Raw genomic sequence first — 12,374 nt, forward strand, 5'->3', positions numbered from 1 at the left:
ATAGCATGTTCATTGTCTTCTCATTAGATTCCTCTCGTAATATACTTGTGGAAGCTGACCGCTAGGATTTGGTGTTGCGTAACGCAGAGCAAGGATACAGCTGTCTCTCTGTGACCTTTCAGGGCCAAAGCCCTTAAATCTTTCAGGTGTTCCGATTTCTGTAGTCACACCAGGAAGAGAAATCTAATAAAATAACCTGGATGTCTCAGAGCTACAGAGGTTTTTAACCCTGCATACCTCCAGGGGGATGATTCTTCAGGTCATCTGTGTATAGTGAGAGAGCCAATAACTTTTGTTATTATGTGAAAGATACATTTTCCCATTTTGCAGGATGATGGCTGTTAACTCTAATGGTACTGATTTTGGTCTTTTTTGCACTCCTGTTAATCCTGTCTAAATTTAGGTCAATTTGTGTAATCTTTTTGATCTAGCAGTCTCCAAATCCCTCATTTTTAATTAGTATTGCTGCAGCGATTGTTGGTATGAGTTGTCTGTGTTCGTTCTTTGCTGGTAAAGTAAGTGTGTGCTTGCAGGTCTTGTTAAAAGGTCAGCAAACACATCCATGATAGTACTCATTGTATGTTTGTTGCTTACATTATATTATTTAGAACAAAAATGCTTCACTCATACAATCTAATCTGTCAGGTGATTTTAAGGAGATCCGTGGGAATGAAAAAACAGTGAGAAAGAAGGTCCTTCTAGCAGTTTCTCATGTTTTTAACAGGCCAGTTGCAAAGAAGGTGTGGCATCAGGACAGGGATAAAATATTTTTTCATTTGCCCGTTCCAGCAGTTACTGGCTTAGGTACTTTCTGAATGAGAGACTGCATTCAGTTGTGCTTCATAAGCCTTCTGTATCTTCTGTGAATTTCTCTGATATCTTTCATTTATAACTCCAGCACATGAAGTGTTCTGTGACAATCACTTCTGCAATTTACTTACACGTATTTATTTGTTAGAGATGTTTTTAAAGCAGATACTTGATAATTTAATGGAGTACCACTTCATTCTTGTGTTTGTGGAAATATGGATATATTCCCTTTCATACTGCGTACGCCATTTATCATTTATAGATCTCTGTCAGATCCTGTTGGTTATTCTACAAGTAGAAGAATCAACTAGTCAGTTTAGTCTCCCTTTGTGTATCAGTTGCTTGCTACTCCTGGCCATACTCATCTTCCCCTGCGGTGCTTTTGCTTAGCACCTGTGTTAATTTTGGGAACAGACCAGAATGACACACTGTATTCAGAATGCATTGGATTTATGTGGTGGCAAAATTATGATTTCTGTCTTGCTTTCAGTTCTCCTTCTCTCACCCACTGCTTTCATTTTGACCACTAATAAACACCAAGCAAGTATTTTCAAAGGACAGAAACTAAAAAAACCTGCTCCAAATTACACCTAGGTTTCTTTATTGTGTGATGCTTGTTAATTAGAGCCAATTATTATATGTATAGTGAGAGATGATTATACTGTCTGCATTGTCTTGGAATTAATGATTTTCACCTTCAATTTTGTCAGCCAGCCTCACAGTTTTGCAAGATTTTTCTGCAGTCTTTCATGGGCAGTTCCTGATTTCATTGTCTGGAGTCATCAGCAAACTCTGTCACTTGCACAGGTCTGATTTTTTTTTCATATGATGTATGAGTACAGTTCACAGCACAAGCTTCAGTGCAGAGCTCTGCAATACTTGCCTGGTAGCCTCCAGTACTTTTGAAAAACATCCATTTGTTATTATCTTCTGACTTCTATTTTTAAGCTGCCAATAATCCATGAAGAGCCGTCCTCCTTACCCCTAAGCCCTCTTTAAGAGCTTTCAGGAGATCTCTTTAATAGCTTTAAAATCCAGCTCTGCCCTGTCTGCATCCCAGTTACCTCCTGCTGCAGAGCACAATGTGCAGGAGGTCCTGGACCGGTCATTCCTTGTGCCGGCACACTGGCACACAGTAGGTACTGAAGCTTGTGCCTAAGCTGCATGCCCCAGTTTCCTTTCTGTGGAAACCAGAGAAAAGGAGAGAAGGGAGGAGAGGGCCGGTTCATGCTTTGTTCTTATCCCATATGGATGTGGGATGCCGCTAGACCTGGTGCAAAGCATTCCCATCAAGCAGGCGTTGCCTGCACCAAGCAGGGCACCTTTGTGCTGTTGTTGCTCATGCAGATGAGTACGACATGACCTCTCTTTATCAAAGCTGCACTGATGTGCTTCCACTATAGCATATATATTACTTGCTAATGTTCCCCCTTTGGTCGTTTTGCTAGATACAGGAATAATACTTCTTAGCCTTTCCATTTCCAGCAGGGACAAGAAAGGTGATTGTTCCTCTCTACTCTGCCTTCCTGAGCCCCCATCTGGAGTACTGCATCCAGGCCTGGGATTCTCAATATAAGAAAGACTGGGAGCTGTTGGACAGGGTCCAGAGGAGATCCACAGAGATGATCAGAAGGCTAAAGAGCCCCTCCTATGAAGACATGCTGAGGGAGCTGGGCTTGTTTAGACTGAAGAAGAGAAGGCAGTGGGGTGACCTCGTTGCAGCCTTCTAGTACTTTAAAGGGAGCCTACAAACAGGAGGGGAGTCAACTCTTCACAAGGGTAGAAAATGGCAGGACAAGGGAAATGGCTTTAAGTTGAAGGAGGGAAGATTTAGATTAGATAATGGGTAAGTTCTTCACAGAGAAAATGGTGAGATGCTGGAGCAGGCTGCCCAGGAAGGTTGTGGATGCCCCGTCCCTGAAGGTCTTCATAGTTAGGTTGGATGGGGCCCTGGGCAGCCTGGTCTGGTACTAGATGACTAGGGTTGGCAGCCCTGCCTGTGGCAGGGGGGTTGTAGCTTGATGTTCCTTGAGGTCCCTTCCAACCCAAGCCATTTTGTGATTCTGAGATTCTCGCCTCTGCTCTGTTGAGTGCCCTCTCCCTACTCCAAGGCCCATTTTAAAAAATCAATCACATTTGTCACCTTGCAAGCTTTTTATAAGGGCAATTTAAGCAATAAGCTGTGCATCACAGTTAGTTTTACAGCAGTTCTCTATTGAAGTTACTTTACAACTTGTGGATGGATGCCATCTGGTCTTCATGATTTATTACTATTCATTTTACTGTATTTTTTTCCTAACCTTTGTTCTATGCACGCTTCAGTCTGAAACTAATTCTCTCACTTGCTGAAAAAGGAGGCAAGTGCAGAGCCTCCCTGGACTCCTTTATGGAGAGCACTGATGCAAAGGTTTTATTTAACTTTTCTGCTATGGCCTGATCTTTCTCAAATACTTCATTTTCATCTGATCATCTCATGGCCCAGTGAATGTTCTGGCTGGTTTCCAGCTTGTGATGCATATGAAAGGATTTGATTATTAGTTTTTATGACTTTAGCACAAAGATTTGCCCAATGATTTTACATTTAACTTGGCATAATTATGCTCTCTCTCAGTCTTGTCTCTGCATGACTCCATCACATCCAGAGGGCTTTTGGGAGGATGTCTTTTTCCACTTCCCTCGAGGTCCTTGGCACGAAGGGTTAGGATAGAGAGGAGGTTTGTCCCTTTCAAATTTATGTTTGTACGTGATGCTGCTTTAATCTTTCTGTGAGTTGGTGAGTTGTTCTGTGGTATCTCTGAATGCCTTTCACATTCATAGTACTTCCCTTCATCACTTTCCCAGTAGAGTTAAATATTTATCTTCCAGATGAAAGGGAAACTTCGGAAGTAGATTATATAAACTGGTACGAGAGGAAGACATGACTTGGCTGACTTCTTCTGAGTGCTAGGCTTTGCATGACATCTTGAGCAAAGTCTTGATTTCTGAGGCATTTTTGGTACGAGAGGAGAACTGTTGCAGCATGTGGAGTATAGTAGCAATTTTGCTGATGAACTGCTGCAAGTGACAACGATCCTTTGCATAATGTGTATAAAATGATACCCAATTAGTACGATTTCTGCCTAACGATAACTTTCTCTGATGAACTTTACAAGAATATTTATTGTCGTGTACATTATCATCATTTATTATTGAATGAAGTATTTAAAAAGAATTTTGGTAAAGGCATAATTATGTATTTGCTCATTTAAATTGTGATTTGCATCTTTCAGAATGCAGATGCAAACCAAAAGAGAGTATTTGGTATCAGTGTTCTATTAACTACATAATTAACTGTTAATTGCAGCAGATACTTGGGGCTTCTTTTGCTTGTTAATGTGCTTGGATTGTATGGTGATTATTAGGTTATATTTTAACACGAGTTTTCTGTTACTGTCTGGAGGTTGAAGCTCTTCCTTTGCAGTAATCATTGCAAATGAAGCTGTTGCCAGTTCCTTTGCAAGTTAGGCATATAGCAAGGGAAGGCTTAGCTGGAAAGTTTGAAGCATCTGTAAATTTCTTAGTGTCAGTTACATGGGGTCTCATTCTCCAGGAATGTCAGGAAGGCATTCTTGGCAGAAAACTTCAGATCTGTTAAGTTCAATTTAAAAAATGGCAAGTTAAAGTGCCTGGCTAGCCCTGTCTTTAGAGCTGTTTTAACTCAAGGTAAGCTTCCTTGTCCACCAGCGTTCAGTATAATGGTTCTCCTCAGATACATGTGGCAGGAGCGATGAGGGAGCATCTGCCTACCTCTGTGTGAAGAAATGTGTACATGGGCAAAAGCTGCATGGGACACTTCAGTGGTATCAGTCGAAGTACCTGGGAAGGTAGAGGAGCGTGCTGAGAACACAGGCTGTTGTCACTAGGGGCTGAGGTAATGGCACTTTCTGTTTTCCATTTTTTCCCACGGACCTGGCAGGAGATAGTGGTTTCCAGCAGCAAAACAGAGCCATCAGCCAGGGGCTGTGATGTTGTAACCTGGCCAGGATTCACCTCAGCTTGTGTAAGGCAGTAGGAAGGACGGTTGGCTGACTAAGTCACCTTTATGCTGCCTGTAGGCTAGTGCTTCCCTGGTTGAACCACCCAATTCCCAGCCTGCATTTATCCATAGCCAGTTTAGCCACCTGCAGGGGAATAGTTGAATTTCCCATCCCTTACTGTTCAGGTGAGAGTGACTTTCTCATGGTGGTGCCAAAGTTGGGGTGCTCAGTGTTTGTGAGGTTACTTTTTTTTTTGGTTAACTGCCAAATTAGAGGGAAAATGGGCATACCCCAAATTTCTCTGTGGTTAAAACTGATGGCAGAAATACCATTGATTTTGAGGGGGTTGGTGCCTGCGTTTGCCATTGATGCAAGGTAACGTACTTTTTCCTTCCTGAAAGGAAAGCTCTAAAGCTTTAAGGGTTGAAGGCAGTATCTTGAAGGAAATGTGTTTTCTTCCCTTCCTGCTGGGGCTTGCAGAATGAGCAGAGGCTGGAAAATGCTGAATAAGTTCCGAATGAAAATTCATGATTGAATTTTGTCTGAATTCTGCATGTGTTTTGTCTTGGATTTTGATCAGTGCAATAACTTAATGATGCTGTTCCAGCATTGCTGACTTTGGTTGCATTTATAATGGGATGGGAAACAGGTGTCTGGGCACAGTCCATCGAGCACAGTGATGCACAGTTGTTGTTTTTTGTCTGCACAAAGCAGTGCAGTGATATCCCCTTTTACATTGAAGAATAGGTTCAGGTTTTGCTATGTAGTGTCATGTTCTTCCACTATATCTCATGATGAAGTTGAAGTAAAATTCTCCATCAAGAAAGAGTAAGTTACTGTTACAATAATAAGCTTCTTTTCATCTTAACCCAAGAATCTCAAAACTTTTTCCAGAAAAGTGAACCCCTTCTAGAGCAGGTGAGATGATTCAGACCACAGGCATTTCTGATCAGATATCTTGAGCAGCTGCACGAGCGACTCTGTGATATCATATCCCTGGTCTTTTTCCCTGTTATCTGCAGTTTGGCTGCCTTGCCAGAAGGATGTCTGATGATGTTTCACTCCTCTCTGCCAAACCCCTTCTGGCATAGTGGAAAGCATACCTTGCTTTCTGATGTTTCCAAACTTGTTTCGACTTCTGAGATTTGGCAGGTTTTCTTCTTGGATTTCTTTTGTTTGTTTGTTTGCTTGCTTTTGTGTGTGAATCCATTTTGGGTGATGTACGACTTTGAAATGAGTAGATTTTAGGCTAGCAAGAAAAGCCTGTTGATTATAAAAATTGGAAACAGTTGTTACAGGAATAAAAGTAAAATCAGGAAGTGCAAAGTGTGTCTTTGACACAAAAGTGTTTCTTTGCTACAAGCATTACTGGGTCTTTTCCTAAGTCTTTTCTGAGCTGCAAAGGCCAAGGGACTAGCTCAGCTGCCTGTGTGTTCTTTGAGGTGCTGTGGAAGAAGCTGTCTTTGTCCAGGTTTTCTCAGCTTTATCAGCATGCCACTTGAGTACTGATGAATCTTCAAAATGCATCACAGGTTCCCCTTTCTTCTTTCCCTGACTGGGAAGACGTGCAGTGGCTTTGAATAGTGTCGGTGAGAAAGTCTATAAAACATGGTTTGGTTTGGGGCTGTGTTTTGCCTTTGAGTGAATATTTTTTGATGTGCGGGTTTCTCTGTTTGGTTGCAGAGTTACAGTCTCCGTACCTAATGAGCTTTACAGTACTCAACTTTATGATTTCATAAATTAAAATGTATTTATTCATGACAAGTTCTGTCTGTACAGCATGCCGGTAGTTACACAAGTCTTGCTGTGGCTGTTGGGTTTCTGTGAAGATCACATGAAGATATGTATGAGACGTGGCTAGCTCGGTATACAGGATGCCTTGAGTAAACCCGTGAGTTCCTCCAGTGTGACTGCTCAAAGCCTGTGTCTCTGCTGAAGCTGAGTGGCTCATCCTGTGGTGATTTGGGACACCTATCCTGTTAGTGTGCCAGCTGTTTGAGTCATTTACCTGCTCATTTGCTTCTGTGTGAAAGTGCAGCTGCTTGCATGGAATAGGGGAACAGAAGGAGTGCTGGGTTGGTTTGCTACATTCTCCTTCACATGTTCAGCTCTTTCTGAATAGATGCTGAGGATGAAACAGACTTACGTGTTGAGGTGGTACCGTAACGGCGTAGGCTTAAGACAGGATAGAGTGGAAAGATATTGAGGCAAGTACCTGGGACTTTTTTGTTTAGATACAAATATATTTACTGCAGTTCACCGAGAGAAACCCAACAACAGCAGCACCCTGCTCTTCTGCCAAGGCGCTTGCTGTTGGGATTTCAGCAGTTGGGGCAACTGCACTGTCTTCCTCCAGTGGAAAGGAAGGGAAGGATGCTGTCCCCTGGTTCCAGCAGGGATGTAGCAAGTTATTTAGTGACCAGTTAGTGAAGGAGATTGATGGTGAAAGAAGCGCTACGCAGGCAGATTGAAATTGCAGTAGATGAGGGGAATTGCTGTGGTTGTGCTTGGCCACTCTTGCTGCCCCCACTGCTGAGTTCTCAGGAGGGGTCAGGCAGGATGTGATCCCAGCATTACATTAAGCCTGTAAGGAGACACTCAGGGAACTTAAGATAGATTAACTTAAGGTGTAAAGTTTAAATCATATTATTATGAAGGAGGATTAAGCTAAACTGAGCTAATGACACCACTTCTGAATAAGTAGCCACACAGCAGGTTCAGAGCTTTGGTTCTGTGCCTTTTATTACTTAAATGTACTTACCTTCTTAAATATCCCCATAAAGATACATGCCCTTATAATTCCAGATCTTCACACTCTTCGTTTTCTATGTCAAGGACTGAATATTCTGTGTAAGACATAGATCTGGTTTTCACATAGATCTGATTTTTTTTCTTAGATAAGTAAATGTGTGCATATATGTATATGTGTATATATATTTCAATATATGTATATATTAAAATCGGGCAGCATGGAACTCTTACCTCACTTTTTCCCAATGGCTACAATGGCATTGGTGATGACATGATGGTCTTCATTCTTAGATAAGACATTCAGTAAGGAAGAAATAGCTTGGCTCATTTTATATCAGCAAGCCCTGAATTGAGTGTTACCTACCAATCTCAATAAATGAGCTGTTTCTATGGCTTCTGTTGTTATTTTCACTTTGTTAGGACACTTGATGTTAGCATCTGAATTTTCCAACAGCTCTGCGCTCTCTTATTTTTCACTGTGGGGATTAAAATTGAGTGCAAAGATGAATACTGTAAACTCGCACAAAGTGCTTATCTTACGTTAAACTGTCATAAACTGGTTTAATTTGTAGTTAGCAATAACTTCTAAATAAATAATAAATCAACTGATTTTCAGGAAGGAAACTAATTTAAAATTACTGCTTTGTGGTACAATAAATCAGCCTGCTTTGTAATTAGTACTGTATATCATTTTGTATATATGATGACATCAAAATATAAAATATCATCAGGTATTTCAAGTAGATAAAGGAATAAATAGTTAAAATACAATCAAAACACTAACGTATAGTAAAATTCTTCTATTTAGCTAGTCATCATCCATGAGAGCAAAACGATCACACAGAAAAACTTCAGTGATCAAATGTAAAATGTCACGAAATCTACAGAGCAGGAGAAAAGAAGGTCTTGAGTCAGGAGACTTCTAGGTTAGCTTCCACAGAGTGTTTTGCCACACTGTTTAGTGAAAGCATATGAAACCTGAGACAAAACCTCAAAATGTTTCATTTTATTTGCTGTGTGGCTTGTGGTATCAGATGAAAGCTCTGGCACTTCCTGTGTCTGTGGAGGTCAAACGCAGGCAGTGGTGCTGAAAACTGAACGATGTTCTCAGCCTGAGGAGACTGTCTTCTGTGCCCCAGGGAGGTAATAATGAGCATACTGCACTGATCTTGCTTTGAGTCCTGCTATTTGATAGACTTCTGAGGTGTAAATTTTTATGTATGCATAAAATACAGTCCCTCTAGTTTTTGCCTTTCAACTTCAGCATCAGTCAAGAGGCACAGCATCTCCATCCTAGAGCAGGATTTGGTTATTTCGAGCTGAGTGAGGGGAGAAAGAGGAGATAAATTATCCTCTGGGATCTCTCGGAGTCTCACCTGCTTTCAGAGCAAGCAGTAGTGTTAAGAGTGCAAGTATTGCCCGTGGAACAGGCAACCCATCGTGCCTCCAGTGCTCTGTGCAAGTAGCAGCAGTCACTGCTCTGCTGAAAGGCCCAGGCGAGTGGTATTTTAGTCAACATTCAAAGGTTATTTTCTTCTATTTGTTTATTTCCCTGCAGTCCATGATGGATAATAAAAATAAATAAACAAGGCATTTACTACTACTATTGCAGAAAAAAAAAATCTGGAAGTTCTTAGTCCCAAGACAAGGGTGGAGCAGGGGAAAAGTGTAGAGCCCATATAACAATGGGGAGTCCGTTTTATTGGTATGGAGGAGGAAAATAAAATCTGCTCTGGCAGTGGTGAAATAGAACACCAAGAAGATTACGTAAGTCTTTGTTTGCACACAGTATGATTCTTCTCATTCACCAGCCAATTTGTATATTTGAAAAGCCTGTTGCTTGGTTAAAATAATTAGCTGAACTTCATCCAGTTCCTCAGTTATGTGAAAAAGTATTTGAAGAAATACAGACAATTGTTGTTGAGCATTTAAAATAATAAAAAAAAAAAGTAGTGGTCTCTGAGCAATTATAGCACCTCATCTAAATACCCACATATATATCTTACTTTCAGGATGAGACAGGCAATTCTCAGCGACTCTGCTTTAACTTCTGTGGTTTGGGATAGCATGTTTAAAAGAGCAGCAAAAAAAACCCCCACAAATTCTGCCTGCAACTTGTTCTGGATAGGTTAGCCTGGGGCTGCCTGTGAGAACAGAGAATCTGAAGCTAAATGTATTAAAGTGTATGGAAAGAAAGACAAGTAAACTGAGAACAACTCATGCATTTTTAGTATTTTACAAGTGACATTCAAAAATCTGTATTAACGAACAATCTTATTATGCACTCCTTCACTGTGGGCTATCTCAGATGATTATTTTGGGGAAATCATACACAATTTTTAATACACTTTAGAGTTTGAACATGAAACCACAGCAATAATTTTGTCTAATAGTTCCCACTAGGAGGTCCAGTGTTGCACATTAACAAGATCTTCAGTGGCTGGAAAATCGTTTTCCCTCGTTCTTCCTACGTGTCCTTAAAGCTAGACCTTGTGTATTTTCAGGAAAAGATTCGGAGATTGGGAAATGGAGATTACTTGGGAAAGATTGTGTGAGTGCAGATACCCGATGTACTGTCTGTCCCCATTGATTTTTGACTTCAAACTCCTCAGTGCACGTAAAGGCAGTGACATGGAAGTCAAACATTGTGCTATGCTTTTTGTTAAAGCACTTTCTCACTCTCCAGACCTGCCAACTGTGTCTTTGCAGGGCTGCATTATTTGGGATGATGAGAGTCACGATGTTAGCTGCCATGGTAGAGCTGAATAAACACAGATGATTCAGACACCTTTTAGCCGCACGTGGTGGCTTTTCTGCCAGTGGAGAGCAGGGAGACAAGGCTGGGGCTGGTAGAATCCCAGCCACATCCCCAGCTCCCTCACCCGACCTGAGCTTGGCAACTGCAGTTTGTCTCACTGACCTCCATGCTTGATTTCCAGGTTGTGTCTCACTTTCCTACTGCTCAGACTGCCTTGTACCCTTTGTGTCCTCATGTGTTTATCCTCTGGTGTGTTTTTTTTTCTCGCTCCAGGGAACGGATGCGCCAGTCTGCAATGTTTGAACTGTGCCAGGGGATGCATCAGATCAGTCTGCAGTTCGTTCGCTTGCAGCTCAGCTTTGAGGAGTACACCATCATGAAAGTTCTGCTGCTGCTGAGTACAGGTAAGTTAAATTCATGGGGACGTGGAAAAAATTCTAAATTGCAAATAGGTGCAGTGATTTGAATTGGTAAAACAAAAGAGCCCAACTATTTCCAGTGGACCTGAAAAGCCTGTTTGTATGTTACAGGATTTTTCAGTAGGTCTCGCTTTCCATTACCATGGGAGTTGTCTTGATACTTCAGAGTAAGTGGTAGGGCAAGGGGCTTTGGTCCCTCTCTCAGTTTAGTAACGACTGGAGTCAGTCAGGCATGCCAAGAAAATGCAACTACTGCATTGTCTTGCACTCTGGGGATATGAGATAAACCCTGACTTGATGCTTAAAGGCAGTGGTTTGGGTGACTTAACAGTACCTCCAAGATCAAAAGATGTACCGCACTGAGCACGATAAGCCCTTTTGCAGTACTCTGAAAGTTTAATAATTGACATTGCAAGCTTTATTTTTCTCTCATGTCATCTTAGTGGTTTTTTTAAGATAGGAAACCTCGGTGTTCATTATAGCACTACGTACTAATTAGCAGATCAGTTGATATTCTTCTGCTAAAACTTCTGAAAATTTTCCAGTCCCGGTACAATTGTATAAATACAGAGGCAGTTTGTACTTTCCCATCAATCTTGATGAAAAAGCCAAATACCTGTAAACAAACCTTTCTGTGTATGTTCATGCTCTTTTTTGTGAGATTCACTCGGTGACCTCTCAATGAGATAATGAATCAGTCTGATTAATGAGCACTCGTGATGTCACTTCAGTGAACTCACCAGACAGGAATTCCCTGGCAGAAAGGGGTTGGATGTGGCCCTGACTGGGGAGAGAAGGAGCAGGAGATCCAAGGGGCTGCTCCTTGCTTTCAGTTGCTAGCAGCAGGAGGCCTGCCCCAGGGAGTGCTGTCAGGAGCTGGTTAGGACTCCCAGGAGTTTGCTGAATCCCCAGCAGTGGCATAGGCATGGTTGCTGCAGGCAAAGTAAGGTGCCTACAAAGGGATTTGCAGCATCCAGTCAAGGCCATTGGCAGCCCCTCCAGGTGCAGTGGTGGGACGGACACTTTCACGTTGTCTGCGGTGCCTTTCCTTCTGACCTCACCACCCCGCCCAGCCGGTAGCACATTAATGTGCTTGCCTATGATAGAAAACATGAAGCTGCAGTTCTCATCCCTGCTGGAAGGGATTTGGATCTGCTAACAGAAACTTCCCATGGCTGTAAGTTTTTGGGCTTGGCTGTCTCGCTTCCTCCTTCCCTCCTGCTGAAGCCGTCCAGCTCTCAGGAGTGGGGCAGTGCCTGCATGAGAGAGACAGGGTCTGGCCTCCAGCTCCGCTGAGGAGTTGAGGGGATGCTCTGCTGGGGAAAGTGGGACCGTAAGGACCTGACAGTCTTTCAGGAAGCAGCTAGTAGCATTTATGTGCTTGGAGGACTTAGCTCCCAGACTGTTCTTGAGAGCATGTCTAGATTGGCAAGGTGGTCCTACATTTCATAAAGGGAGAATATTTAGAAAAAGAGCGTAAAGACATTCTAAAAATGTAGCATCCTTTCTTTAAGATAGGTATTTTTAATATTATCTGGGTATTATATCTCTGCTAGGTGAGATCAGCCTCACCAGTTAACTCCAGCTAGCTGGGTCCCTTTGAAATGCACACCATGATCA

At 42.1% G+C, this 12,374-nt stretch overlaps 1 protein-coding gene across 4 annotated transcripts in view; it reads left to right on the plus strand.

The window, feature by feature from the left end:
- Nucleotides 1-12,374, plus strand: part of NR3C2 (nuclear receptor subfamily 3 group C member 2) — a 200,056-nt gene that overhangs the window by 173,019 nt on the left and 14,663 nt on the right. For all 4 annotated transcript variants that reach the window (XM_052690209.1, XM_052690210.1, XM_052690208.1 and 1 more), the window contains one exon: nt 10,609-10,739. In XM_052690209.1, the coding sequence (XP_052546169.1) occupies nt 10,609-10,739 (131 nt within the window). The remainder of the gene's footprint in view (nt 1-10,608; nt 10,740-12,374) is intronic.

Source organism: Tympanuchus pallidicinctus, unplaced genomic scaffold, assembly GCF_026119805.1.
Source record: "Tympanuchus pallidicinctus isolate F22 unplaced genomic scaffold, pur_lepc_1.0 scaffold26, whole genome shotgun sequence".
NCBI lineage: Eukaryota > Metazoa > Chordata > Aves > Galliformes > Phasianidae > Tympanuchus > Tympanuchus pallidicinctus.